This window comes from Phodopus roborovskii, unplaced genomic scaffold (genome assembly GCF_943737965.1).
Source record: "Phodopus roborovskii unplaced genomic scaffold, PHOROB, whole genome shotgun sequence".
Taxonomy (NCBI): Eukaryota; Metazoa; Chordata; class Mammalia; order Rodentia; family Cricetidae; genus Phodopus; species Phodopus roborovskii.
The window spans coordinates 54,466,076-54,493,105 of record NW_026126418.1 but is presented as its reverse complement, the minus strand read 5'-3'; the positions used below and the strand labels follow the sequence as shown (position 1 = coordinate 54,493,105).

Genomic DNA, 27,030 nt, shown 5'->3' with positions numbered 1-27,030 from the left:
ACTCTAATTAAATAGGTTACCAAAATCATAATAAAGCCTTACTGTACATTAAACAGCTATAGACCAATGGTCCACTTAGCTACCATCAGAGAAGCTTTTGGCTGCAGTAATAGAGACTTACATCTGGACAATGTACAGAGCATTATGACCTTGGAAAACTCCTGTCCTAAATAGAATTTTTTTTCATTAAACTCTTTACCTTAGGGCTCAAGGAAACTCTGGAAAAGGAGGCAAAAAGGATGTAAGAGCCAGAGGGAATGGATACCAAGGAAACAGTGTCTTCCAGACACAAGAGGACTGATGGAAAAGGAGGCAAAAAGGATGTAAGAGCCAGAGGGAATGGATACCAAGGAAACAGTGTCTTCCAGACACAAGAGGACTGAGGAATATAAAATATAAGCTTAAAACTCTTAAGACTTTATTTAGAAAGATGAGTATATATGGTATAATTTTAAAGTGTAAATCAACTTTTTCTAATTATGTTTTTAATAAATTGAACAAATTTATAATGAATATTAAGTTGCAATCTGTTGTAATTTTATATAAATATGCCAAAATCTAAAGCTATAAAAAAAACTACTTCATGAAATATTTAATCATAGATTTGGAAATTTTTTTAATAGACTGAATTATAACAAGTTATTTGATCTTTCATTTCATATGCAGAGTAGAAAACCTAAGACTATATAATATGATTCATATTTTCTTTGCAGTGGAGGAGTGTATTTATTGTATGATGTCCCTGTCAAGCTGTAAAGTGATACCAGAAATAAAGCTTAACAACTGTAACTACCAACTTGTGGATTGGAGAAGGAAAGGGTCATTACAGTGGCAATATAAAGCAGTGTAGTTCCTTTTCAGTATGCAAGTGCTACAGACAGACAGTAGAGGGCAATATATCTTCCCAAACTATAAAACAGGCTACCTACAGAATTATTGAAGTTATTTCTCCATTTAACCAAATTTTGCTTTGAAAGAATTTCTATTATACAATATTCAAGGATTCAAAAGTTATGGAATATGTAAAAAAAATCAAGTAGGATCTGATGAAAACTACAAGCAAATCAATCCATACCTTCATGACCACAGGTTTCTCAAAGTTATAAACAGAATGGGCCTTCCTTTGAATAAACTTCTGAAACTCTGCAAAGAAAGCAATGAGAATATTACTACTCTCCAATAAGAAGCAGGGAAGAAATCCAGATGAAAATGGTGTAATTTTTAACTCACCATTATAGACCATTTGAAAGTTAAAGGGCTCTTCCTCATAGATGTCATTTAAATGTTTCATTGCTATTATAAGACACATTTCCAAGACTGACAGCCCTGTAATAAAAGAGAGACAGACTATTGAGTTGCATGACACTGAAATGACTGTCCTCTAGAAAATAACTACTGTATGGTGAAGGGTTTAAAGGGTAGAGGAGGTTGGGATTCCCTGTACTTAAAAGCATTCCAACCACTGCTATCTATAAAAATACAAAAACATCTTTTCAATTTCTCTGAACATAGTTGTTAGTGGCTTTTTGTGGTGGTGGCAGCAGGGGTGGGGAGGGTGGGTGAGTTATTTTCAAAATAAACATTTTTGTAAACTTAAAAAGATGTACTATATGCTGGATGGTGATGGTGCACACCTTTAATCTTAGCATTTGGGAGGCAGAGGCAGGGGGATCTCTAGAAGTTCAAGCCAGCCTGTCTACAGAGTAAGTTTCAGGACAGCCAGACCTACATACAGAGAAACTAATCCCCCCCCCCAATAATTTACTATATATAAGTATGAACAATTTGATACTAGTAAGAATAGCAGAACTTGTGATTTTCATGTAATTTCAAATAAAATACCTTTGGGAGGCATTTATGAAGAGAAATTCTGGAAATTTTATCTAAACCTGTGTGCATACCCTCTACTCCCCCCCGCCACATACTGAAGAGAAAAATGTTCCATTTTCAAAAGGCAGAGTAAACCTCAAATAACCAAATATCAACAAATATGGTAGCATTTTTGGGTAAGCAGGGAGAATATTATCAATAGTCCTACCTGGAAAACCCATTGGTATGTGAGACAGAACACAATTTCTTTCACTTTCAGTAACAGCAATAATATACTGCAAAGTACTGACTAAAAGCTATATGTATATGAAGTATTCTGTATACAATGCACCATGTTCAATACTTACTATAATTTTGGAAAATACTTAAATTAACTTTTAAAAGAAGAATAACAAAGCAGTTTATTACCATGTATAATACTTGCTTTAGAATCCAAGGTACACAAATGCTGTGCCTCCATCAGATCTGCTGAAGTCATAAATGGGTGTGATACTGTTACTCGATTTAAAGCAAGCATCTAAAGAAAGGTATTAAAAGTTAATTATTTACTTGAATATTTTTAAAAATTTGTACAGTTTATTCTTATGAGAAAGAAACTAAAGAAAGTTAACCTCAAACTTTGCTTTAAGAAAATGGGACAGATTCAGTTCAGATGCTGCTGACTCTACTACTTTGCAACTGAATCATATTTACTTACTGTCCAAAAGAAAATCATTAAAGGAAATGTCCAAAAAGAAGAAACTGAAAATAAGAACACTAATCAAAATTCAGACACACACTTACACATATGCATTATACAAATTTTTACAAATAATTATGTTTAGAAGTTAGCAGTTCTGAAAACAATTATAGCCTTAGCCATAACTATCCTTTTCATTTATTTCTCCTCAAGCAATTATCAGCTCTGGGACCAAGTTTTCAGCTCAAATAAATATTTTACTGTAATTTTTATGTTGAATTTGGGTTTATAGATGTAACAGATACAAACACAGCATCAAGTTATATGTGTACTTCCATTGTTAAGGACAAGAGATTGGAAGTCTTGGACTTCATTCTTCTACAAATTGGGACTCTGGCCATATGTGGCTCTTTATTTTTCTATTTTTTTTCCTGTTTATTATATTTCTTAAAAAGAATTTTCAGGCAAATGGATGGAACTAGAAAAAACAATCCTGAGTGAAGTAACCAAGAATCAGAAATACAAACACTGTTATGTATTCACTTATAAGTGGATACTAGAGGTAAAGAGCACAGGCTAACCAGCTCCAGAGAAGCTAGGTGAGGAGGAGGATCCTAGGAGAGACATATGGATCACCCAGGGAAGGGGAATTAGATGAGATTTCCTGGAGGGGGGGTCGGGGTGATGGTGGTAAGGAGAACAGGTCTTAAGGGTTTCTATTGCTGTGAAGAGACACCAAGACCACAGGAACTCTTATAAAGGGAAACATTTAATTGGGTGGCTTGCTTACAGTTCAAAACTTTATTTATATTTATATAGTCTATTATTATCATGGTAGGAAGCAAGGCAGCATGCAGGTAGACGTGATGCTAGAGCAGGAGCTGAGCAAAACTTGAATTACAGGCAACAGGAAGTGGTCTGTGACACTGGGTGTGTCTTGAGGATATATGAGAGCTCAAAGCTTGCCTGAACAGTGATATACTTCCTCCAACAACGCCATATCTACTCCACTAAAGCCACACCTCCTAATAGTGCCACTACCTATGAGCTTATGGAAACAAATTCAAATTACCAGAGACAAATTCAGTCTCAATCTAAAGATTCTTCACCCACAACTTTATTAGACAAGTTGCTAGAAGTGACAGTATACTTTTGATGGACAGGAGGGAATTAAACTAATGAGATAGGAAGTTCATATGGAGAAAGACCATTTTCTTCAGTAAAGACAGAAAAGGGGAAGAAGAATCAGTAAATGCAATGTGGCATAAACACTTGAAGCATGTCACAGGCTGATAGTTAAAAAACCTACAGCTGACAGCCAGCTTTTTCCCATCTACTAGGTATGAAAGACCTATTCAACTCAGGTGTTTCATTTTTTTTCAAAGAAACACCTAGGATAAAATGAAATGATAATTGTGGAAAGATTAGATATTATGAAGAAAACTAACTGGTTACAGGGCAGATGTGCTACTTAATAAATGGTCACTATTACTCATTTCAGTTATTTAAAATAAACAGAAACAAATGAACCAAGAAACACTTTCTTCTTGAAAGGCATGTGCCATCATTTTCTAGAAATATTAGACTAATTTCAAACATTATTAATGAGTAAAGGACATTAATATTCATAATAAGTATTTGACTGGATTCAACATTATTTATACCTTGGTGTGAACTCCCCACCCCCTTCCCAGAAGATAAAAGAAGAAACAAGAAAACAAGACAACTTAAAGAAAATTAGTGTAATGTCTAACGTGTTAATCATTAAAGAAAAACATATGGCTGGGTGGCGGTGACACATCTTTAATCTTAGCACTCAGGAGGCAGAGACTGGCAGATCTCTGTGAGTCAGAGGCCAGCCTAGACTATAGATTGAGTTCCAGGACAGCCAAAAGTTACACAGAGGAAACCTGTCTCAGAAAAGAAAACAACAACAACAAAATATGATTGTATCCACTGACTTTACATTTGACAAATATCTAAGACACATTCATAATAATCTCAACAAATCAGACATGAAAAAGTTAAAAATCAGCATGAAAAAGAAGTTAAAAATGACCATGTACAAGAAACCTTAACAGCTAAAATTTATACCATACTAAAATGCCAGATGTCATCTTTTTAAAACAAAGAAAGATGCCCACTCTCACCACTTTGAGCCAACATGTCTTATCAAGAGACAAGAAAAGACAAAGACTAGAAAGGGAACAAGAAAATGCACTTGTCTGGGGATAATCTGAGTATGTCTACACAGAAAGTTTTAAATTCTGAGAGTTAAAAAGGACTGAATGTACTAAAATTTACAAATACCACTTAAAACGGCTTCAAAGACAGTGAGACACTGATACACCTGAAATATGTCCCGGATCTGTGTGGAAGAATTATCAATCAATGAAAACAATCAAACAATAAATAAAGTAAGATGTGTTCTATATCCAAATATTAGCATAGTCAATGTAATTTCACCCTAAATGCATCTATAAGTATAAGAATTTCCCTCTTGACTTATATACCATTGACAAGAATGTAGAAATTGTTTGGCTGTCATTGAAAACTGCTTGAAGGTACTTCAAAACTTGAAAAATATAGATTATACCATGTGTGAATGCATAAAACAGAAGACTTTCCATTAACATGTATAGTTTTTTTTTTGTTTCCATAGATCAGGCAAATATATATATATATTAAAAATATACAAACCAATAGCATATTCAATGACCGCAAGTTTTTGTTGACATTGAAAAGTTTCTGTAGAACTTCACACACAGTTGGGTCTTCTGAGAGACACTAAAAAATACAAAAGAAAACAACAAATCAAAATTAAGGATAATATAGCTTAATCCCAAATTTCCAATCTAATAGGAAAAAAAAAAATAAAATCAAACTAGTGGGATGTTGAAACAGAATGTGGCACAAGCACAATAGAGAACGAGAGTCATTATACCTGAAGCAGGAGAGGATTGAGTGAAGTAATGGGAAAATGATGAAGACCTACAAGAACATAAGCAGAATCATGATGATGGTACAGTGACAAAAAAAGGGAGTCATAACACTCCTTCAGTACAGTTATTTGCAAAGGTACAGTACAGAAAAAAAAAAAAAAAAAAAGAAAGACAGAAAGCCTAATTGGAGCCAGTTACAACTGTTGAGAGGATGTATCAACAAGAAAAACCAAAAGATAACTATTCTGAGGTTGAGGAGGGCACAGAGTGCTTGTGATGATTAAAATGTGGTCAAGAAGTGATCCTTCAGTTATAATTAAAGTAGTAGATAGAAAAAGGACCAAAGAAAAAGTGAAACCAAGGCTTGGAAGAATGCACCAGAGACCACAGCAATATTGAAAACAAGATGCATTTGTTATTTTTCTTCTTGCTGAGAAAAAATACCTAATCTAAAAGCAGCTTACAGAAAGACTTCTTTTTGTCCTACTTTTGAAAGGTACAATCTAACAAGGAGTAGAAGGCATGATGGCAGCACATGTTAATGTATAAGTACTGTAGCACTAAGAAGGAGGCGATGAATGCTATTTCTTAGCTCAGTTTCCCTTTTTCTTTCCATCCTGTATGGTGACACCCACATTCACAATGGTCCTCCCTTTATAGCTAAAATTATTCTGGAAGTACACTCATAGATACACGCAGAATGTGTTTCCATGGTGATCTAAACCTGAAGTATATTTTTATGGTGACATGATGATTAGCTATCACACAAGTGAAAAAACTTCAAGAGGGAATAATCAATAATTCAAACTAATTTGTAAAACTAAACTGAGGTACACTAAGAGGATGCCAATGGATAAAGAAATGAGACCAATAGGGCTCTTTGTTGAAGCAAGACTTTTAAGAGTCAAATAATTCTAGAGAATTGGAATTCAATGGAAGGTAAGACAAGAGCACCGAATAATACACTAGGTGAAAAGAGTGAACTCAGGTGACAGAGCAAGGAAAGATGGAGCAACATTTGGCATAAGTTTTCACAAGTCATCTGATTGGTAAAAAGATCCCTTTTCCTTAAAGTAGTTAAGACAAAACAAACAAACAAACAAAAACAGTAACAAAACAAAGGCCAGTATGGCAAACTATAATCATGGAAGCCAAAGTGGCACAATTATTACGAAATGGATTTATGACTCACTCCAAAGGAGATCCATGCCTAGTACTATAAATACAGCCAAGGACCTATGGTTATGGATACCCTAGGGGTGAACCTACTTCTACTATTCTGCTATATGAATGTTGTATCAAACAACTGCCCTCTAAATTCTTCTCTGCTAATTAGTACAGCAGCCTGACCTCACCAGAAATATTTTTTTTTGTTTCGTGTGTGTGTGTGTGTGTGTGTGTGTGTGTGTGTGTGTGTGTGTGTGTGTGATGTTATCTGGACAACATAAAGTCAGTTAGCTTTCTAGTGCTGGATGGGAAGGAGTTCATGAGCCCCAGCTGTAGCTGAGAAACTAAGGTTCTACGAGGGGTAGTTATTTGTTCCTGGCATGCTGACCAGTCTCCAGCAGATGGCCCCATAATCAAAAGTGTATGGACAGCACAAATATGACAGAGGGTTATAAAAATAAAAACATACAACCAAAAGACACTGTATGACACTATCAATAAAATTATTGAGGACTTCTTAAAAAAAAAAAAAAGAAACCTAACAAATACAAAACCTGCTAAAACACACCAAACAATAACAGATAAACTAAATGGTTATTATCTTTACTATACATGTTTGGCTTCTTTCACCTCAAAAATATCTAAATTTCAGGAATAAGCTAATGTCTCTCGAAACTTCATGCTCTCAGAACATCTGTTTTTCTAGTTAAACCTTCACTTTCTCTAAAAGGACTTGCCAAAACTACAGGCATGTCTTAAACAATCTGCTGCAAGATCAGCACTGAAGTAGTGGCTAGCTCCCCCAACCACATTTACCACATCCCCACCCAAAATGGAGACTCTGGCCATGGTGCTGACAGACTTCCAAGTACATTTTATTGACACTGAAGGTAGGCAGTCCTCAGAGAAACAAATACAAGTCTTAACAGTTCTAAGCTCTCCTTTAAATATCAAAGCTCTAAGTCTGCCACAAGAATGAAGATCTTAGGTTTGATTGAGGGTTAAATTATAGCCTGAAAAAACACGGCAAAATAAAACAAACTAGAAAGCTGAGAGTGGGTAGTTACCTGAGGTTAACAAGGGAAACTACAGTTGTACCTAATATCTTGGTACCCTGCTTGGATGCAGTTAGGTATGAGGGAAGCAAGAAAAGTGTGCTTCCCATAGACAGATGCTTCTTTGTGGCTAAACATACTTGAAGTTGAAGTTAGTTCTTCTCACCATATCAGAAACTGAGGTGCTAGGAAAATTTCACATACTAATTAAGGGCCTGCATCCTCAAGAGTATAATGTTTCAGAAAGTCTGGGTGTTCCAAAAGGATCTTATGGAATTAATAACCTAAAAAACGGATATCTGGTGCCCCATGATTTGCCAGGAGGAAAAGAGTAACTATAACTCATGCCATGCATTAATATTCATAGAACCTAAGAAGTCTTAGTGAATTGCTACCTCCTTTTTGTGTTTGAGGCTTCATGTTCTAGTCTCTATCTCTCTCTCTGACAAGCCTTTGCTTTACTTTGCTAAATAAATGTTTACCTAAAGTTTGTGTGTCTTAGCTAAATTCTTTACTTTGAGAACAATCAGACATCTTTACCTGGAGTTGAATCACCCTAATGTTAAATTGTATCCATTTTTTAAAATCATCTAGATTAGTGCTTCATCAGAAACTCTGATCATTCTCTATATTAATTACTCTGTGTCCCTAGGAGACTGAGTCAAGGAAATACCCCAGACAAACAAAACATGGGAAATTCTATTTTGTGATACAAAAAGGTACAGTATGGTGGATGTATAACCACAAATGCACATTTCTTTATATCACCAAATTACTTACGTTGTATTTCCTAACACACTGTAAAGCTATGTAAATAGATTTTTGTGTAGGTTAGTTTTTGCCAACCAGACACAAGCTAGAGTCACTTGGGAAGATAGGTTCTCAACTGAGAACTATCTCAACCAAACTGGTCTGTGAGCATGTCTGCAGAGGCATTTTCTTGATGAATGATTGAAGTGGAAGGGCCTAGCTCACTGTAGGTGGAGCCATGTCTGGGCAGGTAGTCCTGGGATGTATAAAAAAAGCAAAATGAACAAGCTAGTAAGCAGAATTCTTTTATGGCCCCTGCTTCACTTCCCGCCTTCTGGTTCCTGTCTTGGCTTCCCAATGATGGACTCTAACCCGAATGCTAACCTTTTCGCCTGAAGTTGCTTTTGCTGTCAGAGCATTTTATTATAGCAAAAGATGTAGGTCATTATTATACTGCATTATTAAGGGAATAACAAACAAAAGCCTATATATGCTCAGTATGAGTGACATTATGTTATTTTGTTTAATTTTCATTTGTGGTTGTATATCAAGATACAGAACTCATGGATTTAAAATTATATACTCATAATACAACATAGATGGATGATGGCTGTAAAGTCACCTCAGGAAAAAGGAGTAAACAGGCACAGAAAAAAATAAAATCAGTGGAAAAGGAGTCATTAAATTATGAAAAACAGCATTCAAATCTCTCAAAAACATAATGGAATAAGACTATTAGCTAAAGAGCTATATAAGGGGAAATTTTTGTGATGCACTGAGAAATAAAGTGGCCAGAGATCCTGATGTTAAAACCCAGAACACAATAAGAAAAGGAATAATGCACATGACAAATGACAAAGAACATCCTCCCAAAGAAAGAAACCTTAAATCAGATATGTTATCACAGTAAAACTTGCCTAGTTAACTAAACAATCTCCCAAGTCCCATGCAAGATTAGTCTTGTGGAAGGGAAGAACCAAAACTAAGTATTTGTAAAATTACAATATAGTTTGTTATATTACATATACTAGTTGTGATGGTCAATACTGACTGAATGGCCACTGTAGGCTCACATAAATGATTGCTTAGTCAGCAAGGAGTGAAAGGATTAGGAGTCAAGGCGTTGTTGGAGGAAGTATGTCACTGGAGTGGGCTCTGAGGTTTCAAAAGGTCATGCCAAGCCCAGACTCTATCTCTCTGCTTGTGGGTCAGGGTGTGTACTTCAAAGCTACTTTTCCAGCACCATGGCTGCCTGCCACCATGCTCCCTGCAATAATGATAATGGACTAACCCTCTCAGACAGCAAGCCAGCACCCAATTGAATGCTTTCCTGTATAAGAGTTGTCTTGGTCATGGTGTCTCTTCACAGCAACAAACAGTGACTAAGACAACATTCATTTCATTTTACCAGCCTACTGGGCTGGGGTCCTGGGTTGAAAAGTGGTGGGGGGGAGAGAGAGAGAGAGAGAGAGAGAGAGAGAGAGAGAGAGAGAGAGAGAGAGAGGAATAAGAACATTTCATCACTCTGTGATGTGCTGTGGACTGGCTACCAAAAGCTCCAGCCTCCATGTCTTTCCACCACTATATTCTCAAACTCAACTATATACTCTCAAAATAAACCCTTCCTACCTTAAATAGATTTCCCCATGTATTTGGTTACAACAAAAATTACTGTATAAGGGGGGAAGTATAAATCAGAACAAAGTTAAAATAAAAAGTCACATGTAAGCAATGAACTCTTGCTATAAGACATAATTTAACTTTACAAGGAAGGCCTAAAATGTTAAAGACAAAATGAATAGGGCTAGAATAGAGTATAGTGGTAGTCTGGTTGTCCAGTACACAAGAGAGATACCACAGTCTGGATAAGCTAATGAAACAAAGCTGACATCATTTATGAGAACTGGAAATAAAAATATATATATGGGATAAGCATGAACTATCAACATAGCCTCTTGTCAAATTTGTAAAACATAGAAAATAAAACTTAAAACTGTGTAAATTCACTAAAAAATTACCTAAAATGTAAATCAGAAAAACTTCAACTACTGATGACTACTAAAGCTTAACCTGAACTTCTTTTTGAAAGAGATAATTTAGGTGACAAGATATGTCTATTACTCTTAAATAAGAAAAAGTTTATAATTTCATTCCTCTAGTAACATGAAAAGATATAGATTCTTTTTGTGCCATTACTATTGTTTTCAACTTGCCTGATTATTCTCATTCCACCTCTCAGCAAAAACTTTATTTGGGAATTCTGCAGGTAGAGATAATTGTTCTTTAAATATTTTTATATATTGTGGAAAATCAAATGAATTCATTAAATGTATCTGCCGGTGAGAGAACCGTGACTTCACTCTTTTTTCCAAGAGTTCCAGAATATCCTTGAAAACAAAAAAGAAATCTGTATAAGAAGCATGTTGAAAAATATGTTACTAGAGAATAAGTAAATTATAGCTTATAATTAGCAACATTTATTAAGAGTCTACTATCACGGTTAAATAAGGATCAGGATAAACAAATAGGCCGAATAGATGTTTATTCAGAGAGAAATAACTTACAACCTAGACAGATGAACACCAGGAAATTCAACCCGATCCTCTCCTCTCGGAGTCACACCAGCAAGAGAGCTTTTCCTGGTTCTCCCTCCAACTTCCTTCCACAGGTCACTTCCGCCCAGACTCCACCCCCAATGGGCGTGGTCAGTGCCACAGAAGGACTCACTATAGTCTACCAGTAAGCATTTTAAATTGAGGGAAACTAAATCAGTTTTTCTTAACTTTCCTAATGCTGCAACCTTTTAATACGTGCTGACCCCCGACCAGGAAATTATTTTTGTTGTTACTTCATCATGACTGTTAATTTTTCTGTTATAAACTTTAATGTAATTATCTGATGATCTTAGGGGACCCTGGTGGTTTGTGACTAAAGTTGAGAACCTCTGAACTAAATTCCTTTCTAGGAAACCAGTAGTTTGGTTTCCGGCCTAAATATCAACTTCTACATTCCCAAGTACACTAAGGACACTCAAAACTATTCTTGAACTCAGATTGTAAGTAACAGCAAGCATATCAGTGCGGTATTCTTTTCGGCCTATTAAAAGTTTACATAAAAATCTGAGGTCATAAAAATTCAGAGACTTTCATGAATATTATTATTATTTTCTTTTTTGAGACAAGGTTTCTCTTTGTAACTTTGAAGCCTGTCCTAGAACTCGCTCTATAGGCCACACTGACCTTGAACTCAGAGGTCTGCCTGCTTCTGCCTCCAGAGTGCTGGGATTAAAGCAAAAATAAATCTTATCAAAAAACTAAACCAAACCAAACAACAACAAAAAATAAAAACAAAACGAAAAAGGCAAGACATTCTCAATGAACCTGATGCTTGCCTATTTAGAGACCGGTTGCTTAACAAGGCACAACAACTCCGTTGTTCTACCTCCCCAGGGATAGTTTACAATGGCCCACCATCACATGGCTTTTTATATGGGTGCCAGAGATTGAATTTAAATCTTCATGCTCATGGAGAAAGCCATTCCTAATTTCACCCAAAGGGTTTATTTTTCTTATGGGTATGCGGTGTGCTTTGCACACATATGCCTGTGAATGTATGTGTAGAGACCTGAGTTTGATGTCAAGAATATTCATCATGGCCTTCCATCCTTTTTGCTCATTGAAGCAGAGTTTTTCAATTGAACCCAGAAGTCTACCAATTAAACTTAGCTTGCTCCAAAGATACTTTTTTAGGTCTTCGGTTATGCAACTGCAGGTGCATTTCCAGACCCTGCTCATCAGGATTCTGGGGGCTTGAATCTTATTCCTCATACTTGTCCAGCACATGTCATAAACATCAAGCCCTCTGCCCAGACCCACTTCACTACCCCCTTCTTAAAAGCAAGAAGGCATCCGCGTGACAGCTTCTGGGAGTGTGTGTTGCAGGGGAAGTGGGAACAGAGTATCAAGGATAAAGACAAACTATCAGCCAGATCTTTTATGTTTTAAGAATGATCTAAAAGCATACAAAGTATAAGAGGATGTCAAAGACAGAAATTTCAGAGAAAAGCAGTAGAAACAGAAAATTTTCATACAAAATTGGAAGAACTGTTGAAAGATGAGTTGTAAAACAGAAGTTTTATAAAAGGGAAAATAATTGTGGGGAAGAAAAATAAATAAATGAGCCAGCCTGAAATAAGCTTATGAAGGAGATGGGTGGCAGAGAGCATGAAGAAACCTAGAGAGACATGGCAGTTACAACTAGTTAGAGAAAAGGTGATTGCCACATACTTTTAAATGTATACCAGAGCATCTATAGTAGATATAGATGGTCCTGGTAGTATAATCCTGTAATTTGTGCTACTCACAAGGATACTAAATTGCCTGAGATTTTTGAGTTCAAGGACAGTCTGAGAAATGAGTGAGATTTTTCTACCAAAACACTGAATATAATTTAGTAGTAGGAAAGACTGTTTTTCTACTATGTGTAAGGTCCTAGAGTTCAGTTCTCATGACTGGACATTTAAAAAAAAAAAAAAAAAAAAAAGGTTCAAACAAAAAGACTCATATAGCTATCTAAAATTTTCAATACTTAGAATCCAGGTGAGATCATTCTGAAACACACCCTGAACAAAGAATTCATTCTACAGTTGTTAAAAGATTGATAGGTATCTGGATAAATATTCTTAGTAAATTACTTCAAATTATGAAAATAATCTTGTATGATAAAGTTAAAAAAATACCAATCTTTATAAGATATTACTGGTGTTACTTGTTTCTTTACTCGCTACAGTAGAAACCTCACTTATTAGTATGTGAGAGTTTTATTTCATTAGTAGGACTAAAGCATAGTACATGTTATCAATTCTTTTGTTTTCATCAAGTGAAAAGCAGGATCAAGGTATAAAGAATTCAAGAAAGATAATTTTCAAAATACCTTAACACTTACTTTAAGTTTGTATTTTCTTAATCTAAACATTATGATTCTTATTTTTAATGAAAAGACTTACCAATCTACATGTAAGACCAATAACTGCTACTGGTGTCTGTGCAGATTGAGAAATGTCAAAAAGATTATAAAGGAGTGTCTGGTTTTTCTGATGAGCAAAAAGATCAAATTCATCCAGTATGAAGATCACCGGGCAACTGCTAGCACGGTCACCTAAGGAAAAAATAAAAATGACAGTTTCAAACTAACAAGAAATTACATCAAGCTTTTTTTTAATTTCAGAAATGTGATATTTCAGTTGAAAATTAAACTGAACACAACTACTTAGAGCCACACAACTACAAATGCAGGTTAACTCATTTATGAAAAGGTATCCACAGGACAAAGGTAATTGTTTTTGTTCTAAGGTAGATTACCATCTAGTTACAGGTGTCTAGCAGCTTGATGAGGAAAACTGAGAAAGTCATTTGCAAGATAGCTTTATAATTATATGAGTGTAGTTCCTTAATAATTACAAAGATGACTTTCCAATACCATCAAAACACTTCTGGAATATAAAAGCAGTCAATATTGAGTAAAAACTGTTGTAAAAGAGACATATTTCGTTAGTAGGGAAATGGACAATATACCTTCCCATTTATAGTTTTCTCTACAAATAACCAATTAGAATATGAAGTGCAATAAAGAAAAACAGACAAATAAAACAAACAAAAATCCCTAAAATGCCTTTAACTTTAAATTTTAATATTACAATCAGGTAATGTTCAGTAGGACTCAATAGGACTCAATACATTTTAGGAATTTTAGGAATAATTTATGTTTATAAAACTTTTGAAGCAAAGATTAAGAGAAGATTTGTTTATTTACCCAAACAATAAAAACAAAACAACCTGAACTTGACTGATTAATTTTGGCAAGAGAACAAAATCGCAAGAAAAAAAAAAAAAAAAAAAAACCCACTTATACAAAGCAGAATTAGGAAATAGTGCAGCAACAGTATTTGTAAAAGATGGCCAGTAATTTCTAATTTAAATAAAATGTATTAATGAAACAAAAACAAACAAAAAAGATGGCCAGTAGCTCAATAAGGAAAATGACTTATTCAACATCAAATTATTGCATATAAAAATAAACCTGTGTGTGGCCTTGCTGGCATATAGAAGCAATCCTAGCAATCTGGAAGGTAGATGCTGGATGATAAGAAGCTTAAGAGTCAGCCTGAGCTATAAAGTGCAGTCAAGGACAGCCTGGCCCACATGATATACTGTCTCAAGAAAAAAATCTAAACAAATTACCAATTAGAAATATGTGTATTAAAAGGGAATACTGGTGAACAATTTTATAATTTGAAGAAGAGAATCATATCTTATAGGTAAAAGTAGTTATGTAGAAACCTAAAACTTCTATTCAGTTAACAAGTACAAATGAAATTTAAGGCAATAAAGCATACGAAGTTCTAAAAATAGGTAAGAGACCAACATCACCAAAATAGGGTGAAACATCAATAGGAAATAACAATGGTCAGTCAAAACATCAAACGAATAGCCATCACCATAAACCAGGGCATACAAATTAAATAACAAAATTATACAAATGAAACTAACATTGGCTTCTTTTCTACAGTCTAGCTAAAGATGAAAATTACTGTTTCTGAACTCTGGGGGAAAAAAGGATCCTCAAACATGTTTCAAAGACAGGTAAGCAATATTCTTTTCAACATAGTACATTTTAATCCAAATTTCAACTCATTATAACCTAACTAGGCAAAGACATATAAATATTTAAACATTAACAATCTCTTTACATAAAAGAATATAAGACAACCATAATTACCACATAATAGGCAAAGTGATTTTTGTTCTTGTTTGTCTGAGACATGGTCTTATTCATACTAATCTTGAGCACTTACTTAGTCTTCCTACCTTGACCTCCCAAGTGCTGTGATAAGAGGTGAGTAATTAGGCTTTTATATTTCACTTATTATTAGTGATGTCAGAGTCTGGTATGTATGTACGCAGGCTCTAGTGTGTTATGTGCACATTTGGAAGTCAGAGGATAGATAACCTTTAGTTAAGTTTTATTATTAGTGTGTCAGGGTGTTATGTGTAGTGTGCATGTAGGCTCTAGTGTTATGGCATATGTAGAAGCCAGAGGATAATTTTCATAAGTCAGTTTTCTCCTTATATCTTCAGTTCTGGGAGCAAACTCAGGTTATCAAGCCTGTGTGGAATGCAACAATTACTTGTTAAGTCATCTAATTGGTACTGATTTTATCCTTATAAAAAGTTGCATTTAGCTGGGCATTGGTGGCCCATGCCTTTAGTCCCAGCACTCAGGAGGCAGAGGCAGGCAGATCTCTGTGAGTTCGAGGCCAGCCTGGTCTAAAGAGCAAGTTCAAGCACAGCCTCCAAAACAATACAGAGAAATCCTGTCTCGAAAAACCCAAAACTCAAAACCCACCCCTCCTCAAAAAAAGGTTGCATTTATATCTACACCAATGATAATGTGGTAGCTGGCTGAAAGAAAAGAAGCAAACCCTGAAATCATTACAATGGTGGCACTACAGTGGCCAATAGCTTATTAGTTTAATTCCTGTACTTTTTATTGGAGGGGGGGTGGCTAAACACTTTTAATATTTTAATCATCAGAGAAGACTATAGTTAAAAATATCTTTTGATAATTCTGAATTTCAATTTGTTTTTTTTTTTGTACAAATATCTTAAAACATGTACCTTTTTTTAAAGCTTCCAGAAGAAATGAAAGGTTTTCAGCAAAGCTTCCCTAAATAACAAAAATATAGAAAGACTGAGGTTTAATAATATGAAGGATGAAACTTAAAGATATTTACAAACAATAATACATTGCTTTTACTAGGAAACTAGTCATTGAATAGATTCTCAGTTGAATATATCCACATTAGTTATTTATAACTTAAATACAAAAGTAGGAAACGTAAAGTCCTGAAAACGATAGCACTATGTTACATGTGAAATTTCATATTTTCTGAGCAATACTGGTAGAAATATTAGAAAAGAATATAGCTGGGGACTAGAAATGTATTCCATTTCATATCTTTAAACACAACACGTTTCTCCTACTCTCAGTTTGTACCACCAAAAAACTTAGAATCAATTAAAATCAGATCCAAAAAAAAGAAAAAAAATTGCTTAAAATATTACAGTTTCTCTACTTATGATATGACCTATTAGAAATCTGTGTGTATTACATCGAATTTTTCTGTTTATTTGGAATACATATAAAATACTCTTGGATACAATTTGACATTCTTGAAGAAATTAAGAGTACTGAATGAATTACCTAGATGTTCCAAAACTGGAATAGAAAGTCCCTTAAAATATTTATTATTAAATTTATTAGTTTGCCTTTTATTTAGATATTTCAAATCCTTTTGTAAAGATTTATTTTTAATTATGGGTAGGTGTGTGTCTGTCTGCATGTGGGTATGTGTACATGAGGTATGGCATAAAGCCCAGAGTGGTGGTTTCCGATCTAGAATCAGAAACAAGTGTGAACCTCCTAATAATATGGATGCTAAAAACCAAATGCTTGTTACCATTAAGCCATCTCCTCATCCCTTCATTCACATATTTTAAGGAAAAAGTAAACTTTAAATTTGAGGTGCTATAAAAAAGAGAAAAGAAACTTCTGGTTTGCTTTCCAACTGAAAGAATCCGATAAAGCATTTTTTTTAATATTTATATATTTTGTTTACATGTTTGTGCAGCACATTGAGTCAGAGGACAACTTGTAGTAGTTAAATTAACTATTCTTCACCTTTAAGTGGGTTCTGAGGAACTAAACTCTGTTTGTCAAGCTGGGTAGCAAGTACTCTACCCACAGAGACATCTGACTAGTCCAGCATAAATGATTTAAGAATATCCACATAAAGTAATGGTCAAATACTGCTTTGCCAATAGACTACCAAGAGGTATTATACACAATTTACAGTAACTCTGACTCAGAGGTATTCTGTTCAGAAATCAGTGGTCTGTCATTCATTTCTGTCTCCTGGTTTGTTCAATAAACCATTGTATCTGGGAGCATTATTTTTATCACCAGGTTCGTTTTAGTTACTGTGTTTAAACACAGCAACAAAAAGCAAACTAGACTGTTATCTAGACATTTTTAGCTCTGGCAATGAACTGTTTAGGGAATAATAACTGAGTGTAAAGTCTGTACAGGTTCAGTATGAACACATTTTTTTTTTTTCTTGAATATCCTCAGTTTGCAGTTGGTTGCATACAGATACAGAACCTAAACATATGAACAAAGGATTGACTCTCTCATGATGACAATAATTGCAATGATTAGGATGGTAAAACAACTGTCTTTTCAATTACTTCACACAAATACAGTTCAAATATGTCTACACAGAAACACTAGAAATAACTTCCAAGATCATTTGGAAATTAAAAGCTAATAGGAACTCTTTTTGATCAGACAGTAATTTACTAGCTTATAATTATATTCTAAGTAATGACACAACATAGTACTTATAAAAAACAAACACTTTGACTCTACTCTTACAATTTGCAAAGCAGGGAAGGAGAGCATATGGCTGGCTCAATTTTTCTCTGCTAATTGAGAGAATGTAATTCCCAGATACTAAGAAGTGTCCTGGTAAGACTGAACTAGACTCCCTTAATATAGGTGACAATGGTGTGAATGGGACAATATATGAGGCCACTGGCAGTGGGTCCAAGATCTAACTCTAATGCACAAACTATGTGTAGCCCATTCTATATGGAGAGATACCTTGCCCCCCCAGCCTAGACACAGAGGTGTGCGTGGGAAGGGAGGGGGTACAGAGGTGCCTTGGTTCTGCCTCAACAAGATGGAACAGACTTAGACTTCCTAGGGTACCCCCCATCTCCGAGGAGCAGATGAGAGGTGGGGGGTAGGGAGAGCCGGAGGACAGAAGGGAGGAAGAACTGGTACTGGAATCTAAAAACTAAATAAAAAGATAAAAAAAAAAAAAAAAAAAGTGTGCATGGCTATGCTCAGATTGTAGCACAGAGCAAACAGTGACAAGATAAGATTGTAAGATTGCAGCACTACAGGGACAGTAGTGGACAGAAAATGGACTTGGGATATATGTATCTCAGCTGCACATACAGACTCAGGATAGTATATTAGCACACCGATTAATCTTATTTTCCTTAAGTCATGTAAGTTAGGGAAACAGAGAAACAGTTTAATGAGAAATTTGAATGCTTCAAATCAGTCTGAAGCACTACCAGTGTCTTAAGACTACAAGACAACACTAAGTTGTGGAAATGAAACAACAGATACTCATGCAGCACATTACCATCCAGTATTTTATCTTATTTTATTGGTTTTGTTGAGACAGGCTTTCTCTGTGTAGCCCTGGCTATCCCGGAATTCACTCTGTAGGCTGGCCTGGAACTCAGAGAGATCCACATGCTCTGCCTCCCAAGTGCTGGGATTAATGGAATGAACCACCACCACCTAGCCCACCATCCAGTATTTTTAACCAAGTGGAAATTTAATGCTTACTCCTTTGTTCAGAATATTCTTGTAAAATACACAAAATAAAATGTACTTAATACAAGAACGTGAAATTGAGACATTCAATAGCTCAACAAGGAATCAAATCATAGTAACAAAGTAATAAACTAACCCACTATGCCACTTTTCAATTCAACACACACCTATCCACTCTGCCCATGCTACTTCACAAGTCTTGCTTAAAAACTTTTACTTCAACCAATAATCATAAAAATCTTTGAAATAAATGCTCAATGACTAATTATATCCTTATACATTATATCTTTTAATGACAAAATCTTACATCAGTTTTTTTTCTAATGTTTCTCCCAACTTTCTAGAAAACATCTGAAATGATACTTACAAAAACTTTATCTCCAACTACATTTTCTAGATTTAATTGTCTTGTGATCTCCTTCAGAGCAATTTTATCATTTATCTGCAGCAGTCCTGAAATACAGCCAAATTAAAAGTGTCTAATTAAAATGATGCATTTAACATTTTCCAGGTAAATATAATCATCCTGCTAGTTCATATCAATTCCTCTAACAAATGATAATCAAAGAACAGTTCCTTTGAGATAGTATTGTTTAAGAAAAAAATGTTTTTAAAAAAGTTCTAATACACTTTCCTTTATTTAATTTCTAAAGGTCCTTGAACTTGCAGTTTTCAAAATAAAATATTTGAATAGACTTAAAACACAAATGAATTTACTTTCATAATAGGAAACCTATATAATTTGCATCATTTCTTAATGGGAAAATAATAATATACTCACCATTTAGGTGAACTTGTAACACATTTTCACTCACTTCTCTTATTTCCATGAGTTCCTTCAAAGCATGATTTATTAACTAAATATAAAAATATGTAAAATGTTTAATATAGGAAAGATGAAATGAAGCCACTGTTCTTTAAATCATGAGAGCTAAGAAATAAATAAATAAAATCACTTTACTGCTAAAAGGGTTAAATATGTAGAATCTATTATGTCTAAGTCTTAAGACACCAGAACTTAACCAATATGAAATCTTATCAATCTATCTAAACCTGTAATAAAGTTTGGAAACAACCCTAAAATTTTCCATACATTTCAGATTAAACTATTGTTCTATGTGATCTTTATGTCTCAGTGCATTTTACATATTTTCATATTACATTTGCTCTACTAGTTAAGATTTGGTTCCAAAAAACTTGTTCTCTAATGTCAATATAGAATACTATTTAACACCCTGCAAATTTTCATGAAATAAGGAAGAACAATTAGTTAAACAAAAACAAAAACAAAAAAAAAAAAAAAAAAAAAAAAAGCAAGTATTTGCAAATAGCTAAATAAAAAGAAAAGGTATATTAATGAAAGTTAGCTGGATATGGCAACATAAGCTTACAATCACAGCACTCAGGAGGTAGAGACAGGAGGCTAAGAAACTGAAGGGTCAAGAAGATTTGCAAGATGAGGCATATGAAATTCTGTTTCACAAACCAACCAACAAACAAATCCAAACAAACTCTACCACCACAAAACAACAGGAAAGTTAAAGTAAAAGGCTGTAATTAAAAGATTACTAATAATAATTTCTATGAAAATATACCCAGAAGGTATCGCAATGTCTCAAAATTTCCTCATAATAGCTCTGTGCCACATACTTGCATTCTTCTAACATTTGAGGTGTCCTATCATAACATCATATACAACTGTTGCAATTACCACTGCATACCCACTAAATTTGTAAATGAGGAAATTAAGGAAAACTTAAAACCTTTTAAATGAGGAATAAGGACTATGCCTTCTATTCAAAACATAAATGCTCCAGGAAAACAGATACAATTAAATTAGAGTAGACAAGACAGACGAGCAAAGACAGAAAACTATTCAACAAAGACAGAAACATAACTGGTAAACTGTTTTTAGAAATAAAACACACACACACACACACACACACACACACATATGCGCATATGCTGATGATGTTACCACAATACTGAAAAAGGACTAGCAAATTTATATACACATTTTAACACAGGTAACCTAGGTCTAGATCTCTTCAAAACCAAGTTCTCCAAAACCAACTGTCCAAATACTGTACTAGCCCAGATGAGAAGTAACAATAAAAAACCCTATCATGGGCAAGAAGGTGTCTTCTCCCTGAGATATCTGATTTTCTAGCCACTTATATAACCAAAAATTGCAAAAGTAAAAAAGAGGAGAAAATGATGTCCCAGGATTTTCCCCACAAAACAAAAATTGAGGAAAATCATGCAATTCTAAGGGGAGGAAGAAAACAACAAAAAAAAATCTCCCAAAATTGCAAGCAATAATATTATCCCCAGACAATCAGTAAGTTATATAAAACTAAAACTACAATTGTATTTTCATACTCCTCTTGAAAAACAAAAACAAACTCCACTTAGTCAAATGCAAAAGAAAACTATAATAAAACACAAGGAACAAAGCAAGTAGAGTAAAAAAGACTTACAAGAAATGTGACAATCTTTGAATCGGTAAATCAGTGGTTAATAATCAATTTATGTGCTTTATACAATGGAAACAGTAGAAGAAATAAAAATCTAACTTCCTCATCTTACATAATATAGAACCAACACGTACTGTTTTTAAAAAGGCATAATTTTAATTTACTAATTTAAAAGTGTATTAATAAGAAACTAAAATCCATGCAACAAAATTTAGTATTATAAAATATAAAATTAGTACAACTTATACAATTAAGCACCCTAAAACTAAATATTAACACACTGAAATGTTGATGTATATAATTTGTTTCCTATACTGCACAAAAGGAACACATGTGGTGGTGGGAGCATTATTTTGAGGTTAACTAATCAAACATGATAAAGAGGGAAAGTATGACATAAATATTGAAGACAAGTGGATGTGAAAGAATTGCTTAAAGGTTAATAATAAATTGCAAAAGAAAAAAAATATTAGGTGGGGAGCATTATATGATAATGCCCATATCTATCCGTCCATCCATACATCCTTGAAGTCTGGAGTAAAGAATACCTAAAAAGGGCACAGGTCTGGGAAGATATGGCAAAAAGGGAAATGTGCATACTGTTAAGCATGTGGTCCTGAGTTGGGATCCTCAGAACCCATGTGTGGCAGCATATATTCACACTCTCAGTGCCAATGGGAGGAGACAATACTCTCTAAAAGATTACAGGAATATATACTGAGCAGAGAATATGAAAGGAGGACCCTGAGGCTAAAATTAGGAGGAGCACAATGACCAAGGATCAACATTGAAGTTACCCTCTGACCTCTACACACATCATGGCATTATGAGTCCCTTGCTACACACAAAAGGGCACAATGTATGGGCAGTACATGACCAGTACTGCTTATTCCTTTGTCAACCGGCTGTCTTTAATATAATACAAAGGACAAAAGACAATGACAGAACCAATATTGAGGGAAAAAAAATTGTCAATGTGAGGAAAGGTAAGTTTTAAAAAAAGCATGATCAATTTCAATAACACATCCTAAATTTGCAGGATTTCTGCATATCTTTTGCAATTTAAAAGGAATAGTAAACACAGAATGTTGCAATATAATGAAATGAGAAACACTTTCAGTGTAATCTGATGTAAAAAACTTCAAATGTCTAGTAAGGCAATGATATTGAGAACCTTAATCTTTTACCATGGTTTTTCCTGATCCTCTTGGTCCAACAATAAGTACAGAGTTACTTTCTCCATTGATAGCAGTTCTTTTGAGTAGCTCAATTAAATGCCTAAAATTACACAAAAAGGTAAAAAATTTAAAAATAAAGGTATAATAATTTACTGGATCATACCTTTAAAGAACTAAATTTGAAGGTGTACATTATTTCTCTCCTTTGGGCTCTCTGGGCTGTGAGGATCTAAATTTTCCTGTACAGAAGAATATAGAGAAAAGGTCACAGTCCAGTTGAGACTTTCTAGAGACCTGAAGAGGAAACCCAGAAAGGTTGGAATTTATTGGGTTTCATAGTGGTTCAAGATAAGGGAAAATCATGGTAATTTTTAGGTTCCCTGGGCTTAGAGATAACTACTTTTGCCAGCACATTAGCCATCATTAACTGAACTGGCTGTCTGGTATTAAGGACAAGAATTTCAGAAGGATCAGATAATACACAGAAAAGACGTACTAAAGGACCATTTCATTATATAAGCATTTCTTTGTGTTCTTGATTCTTAATATTCAGCATTTCTATATATAAAAACATAACTTAAACATCATCACTTAAGATAAAAATCTGTGACAAAACTTGGAAAGTAAATGCAAATTTATTTGTAATAGAGGAACTGACAGCTATACTTACTTGTATTGTAGTTGCACTCCAAATAAGTTACTATGTGGACTCTGATGACAAAATCTTTCACGTAAAATTCTTTGCACCTGATAAACATAAGATGCACAAATTAAAATATTATACATGCAATAAAAATGAAAGTTTATTTATAGCAGACAGGAGTTCAATAATACTGCTCTGGCATCATTTTTGTGAGTTATGAAACTAGATTCTTCATCTCGTCTCAAATAAATAATGAGAATTTGGTTATGAACACGTCAATGAATGGGAGAACTATTTCAATGTATAACCAATGTATAATTTGAAGGCTGTTCCAATTTACGTGAATGAATGCTTTTTACTTTGTGTACAATGTCATCCAAAGAACAAAGACTACAAGAAATCTAACAATCCAATCCAATCCAATCCAATAATTAATGCCAGTGCTACACAGTGAATGGTCTCTCTAGATACTAACAAATCTAAAATGGCATAGCTTAGTCACTATCAATCTGTACCTGCCTTAAAGTTAGGATTTTGCATAAAACTAAACTTAAAAGTTAAGTAGTTTTAAGTACCCACTAGATTTGAAGCATAGAAATACTAGAAGTATATGATTTAAAAAAGACCCTGCAAAAATAGCAGAAATGACAAGTTCAAAATAAAAACTACAAAACAGTACTAGATCAACCTGAAAACCAATGTTTATGTGAAAGAAATGACAATTAACTAGTCTAAAGTAAGGATGTAGTTCCATGGTAAATGTACTGTTTAGCATGTATGTTCAGACCCTGGTTTCTAACATCATAACTGCAAAAAACAAATAAATAAGTGAAAAAGAAATAGAGAAGACATCACTGGAGCAATCCCAAAAGAAATAGTTTGTTAAAAGTAGGTATGTTTTCTAATTGGTCTTAGAATTATTGTCTTAGACTTAGTTGGGAAAAATATGTCAAAATAGTCAAGTAGTCTTGAAAAGCAAGCCATTGTAAAGTTATTCCTTTTCGGGATTTGGTGCTCATACAGTAGTCTTTTCAGGGACAATCATTGGGTAGCTGTCTAACAAGACAACAGAATTATCTGCTTCTCTCAGACTAAGCTGTCAGACTCTATAAAGTACAAAACATAAAACGTGAATTTTTTTCACATGTATACAAAGAATAAAAACATGATTCACGTGATTATTATTTGAGATGAAGCCCACACAGTAATGGAATTGGTGTCAAAGTCATTTAAGTGACCATCAAAAAGTCAAGTCTTTTCCAGATCTTAACACCTAAATAAGGAAGTATTAACACTTTTGGGGTCAGGCCTATTTTGAAAGTATCTGTAATACAATATAAGAATTATACAGGTAATAGTTAATACCCATTAACCACTAAAATGGACCACAGACATCTAAAGAATCAATGGATTATATCTACTCCTCTACATAATTAAGATCACCAGAAATAAAGACAAACCTCAACCCTTTCCTTAAATAAAAATCTCATTAAAATTAATTGGATAGGAAACTATGCATAAACACAAACTAAGGAATAGGAAAAAAGGAAATGATACAAGGCTCAAAAATTCTAAAGTATTTGGAATATAGGTTAAACAGGTATTTAGAATCAATTCATGGAAGAACTATTCACATACAAAAATGTTAATTATTTTTTAAAGCAGTAATTTTTCCTAAGAAAGAAAAGTGAGGTTAAGGTTGAGTAGATGGTTCAGTTAGTAAATTGTTTGCTATGCAAGCATGGGGACACGAGTTCAGATCTCAACATCCACAAAGAATGCCAGGCTTATAACTACAGGCCTGGAAAGCAGAGACAGGAGAATATAGGGCTTGCTGGCCAGTCAGTCTAGCCAATTGGCAAGCTCCATGTTCAACAAGAAACCCCATTTAATAGTACCATGGAGAATGACAGAGGAAGATACTTAGCATCCATTACTGTCCCACATACACATACATAACACACAAACATATATGTAAGAAAAAAGGGTCTTTTCAAGTCTGTCAAAACTTACCATTGATTTTTTTTTTAAAGTAAATGTGGCTGCAGTTAATTCAAATGCATGCTAGGGCAGAATTATAATGGATTATAGTCTTCTTAGGGGAAACACATATAATTACACACTTAGTATTTGAAATACACTGTGCTTTTAAGATGATATCTAGCCAATAGTTTAAGAATACTCAATAAACTAAGGATATAAAAGAACTCGCTCAGATTGGTAAGGGCATCTTCATCACAGTAGGGTGGAGTACTGAATGTTCTTTCTCACTTTATTATCAGAAGCATGTGACTCAGGATTGTACTTGTTTTGCATGTTCAAAGATCTGATGATATCCCCAGCACTGCCCTTTCCACCACCAAGGCAAGCTCATTCAAACTGAAAGGAGAAAATAAAACTTCCCCCATTTAAAGATAACACATAATATTGACTGGAAAAAACATTCCACAAAACAGTAATATTCAATGAGTTCTGTAACATATTGGTATTAACTGTATTTCTATGAACAATAACCTAAACAAAGTTAAAATTAAAAAGTTACATATATAACAGCAACTAAAAGAATAAAACAGTTTAGAATATATATCATAGCAATACACACCTTGTATAGGAATAATTAAATTTAAACCAGCGTATTTTAGAGATAGTAAAAGTTAGGATACAACTATCCCAAATCCAAAGGGTTATTAGATAGCACCTTCAGACATCAATATAAAACACACTTTATGGGTCAGAAGCCTTCAAGAACTTCAACAATAAAAACTTGATTTGTCATTTCGCATGCAATTTTCCAATTTCTACCTGTGGTTCTCAGAAACTTATAAAGATACCACCTTTAAGAATGTAAATCAGCCTATACAGTACTAAGGAAAAAAAATTCAGGTGAAAAAAGATATTTCTTTCTGATCATCATTATCAAGGATTTGAGATTGAGGAACAAACATACTAACCTGTGAAAGACATTCTGCATGCATTGCACTGTTATTCTTGGTTTTACGGTTGTTCATTTTGACCAACTCAAATCCTAAATAAATGAAAATAGGATGAATAAACACTATCTGCTTTAAAAGATCATTCAAAAATTACATTTACAGAATTAAATTCTTAAGTGTAAAACATGCTTAAAATTTTCAAAGGAAGGAGTAGGTAGGGGTGACCTGTGGAGGGGGGGGGTAAGAGGGGTTGGGAGAGAAAACTTTGGTTGGAATGCAAATGAAATAAATTTAATAAAAAATTTCAAACAAAAAGCCATACAACCATTCCCATGTGTTCATGTACAGGCTTATTTGGCACTCTCACAATTGACAATAGTTCTGATTATTTCTCCCTTCCTTCTAAAGCTATAATTCAAGTATTTTTCTTTCATACAGATTGTTTCTCCTATCCAACCACCAAATGGAATCATTCTTTACATAACATGTTCCATTTCTTGTTCTACTCAAGAATATTACACAATCTACACACTAAAGGTTAATATCCTACTTAGTCCAAGAAACCACAATACATGGCTGAATTAAATGACAGAGAACTCAGAATTTGAAAACTGAATTCAGTAAAGAAAATACATAATGAAGAGAGCACAAGCTTAAATTAAGATGGAACTGAAAACATTCATAGCCCAAGTAGAAAACTCAGAGAAAGTAGATTGGACCAAGAAAAACACAGAATATCAGAACTTAAAGTAGAAGACTTAGACCATGCAAGCAAAGAAAATGAGGGATTTGGAAACGAACACATGAAAGAACTGTTGTGGAACACCATGAAAAGATCAAATCTTAAATTACAGACACAGATGAAAACAACCAAAAGTCAGTGGAATAAACAAGATCTTCCAATAA

At 34.1% G+C, this 27,030-nt stretch overlaps 1 protein-coding gene across 4 annotated transcripts in view; it reads right to left on the bottom strand.

The window, feature by feature from the left end:
* The window catches only part of Orc4 (origin recognition complex subunit 4), a 37,765-nt gene that overhangs the window by 3,447 nt on the left and 7,288 nt on the right, over nucleotides 1-27,030 (bottom strand). For all 4 annotated transcript variants that reach the window (XM_051184729.1, XM_051184731.1, XM_051184730.1 and 1 more), the window contains exons 2-13: nucleotides 26,143-26,216; nucleotides 23,219-23,295; nucleotides 22,558-22,648; nucleotides 19,675-19,750; nucleotides 19,261-19,346; nucleotides 16,100-16,148; nucleotides 13,429-13,580; nucleotides 10,637-10,810; nucleotides 5,210-5,296; nucleotides 2,239-2,347; nucleotides 1,231-1,326; nucleotides 1,076-1,143 (exon numbers count right to left, since the gene is read on the bottom strand). In XM_051184729.1, the coding sequence (XP_051040686.1) occupies nucleotides 1,076-1,143; nucleotides 1,231-1,326; nucleotides 2,239-2,347; nucleotides 5,210-5,296; nucleotides 10,637-10,810; nucleotides 13,429-13,580; nucleotides 16,100-16,148; nucleotides 19,261-19,346; nucleotides 19,675-19,750; nucleotides 22,558-22,648; nucleotides 23,219-23,295; nucleotides 26,143-26,216 (1,139 nt within the window). The remainder of the gene's footprint in view (nucleotides 1-1,075; nucleotides 1,144-1,230; nucleotides 1,327-2,238; nucleotides 2,348-5,209; nucleotides 5,297-10,636; nucleotides 10,811-13,428; nucleotides 13,581-16,099; nucleotides 16,149-19,260; nucleotides 19,347-19,674; nucleotides 19,751-22,557; nucleotides 22,649-23,218; nucleotides 23,296-26,142; nucleotides 26,217-27,030) is intronic.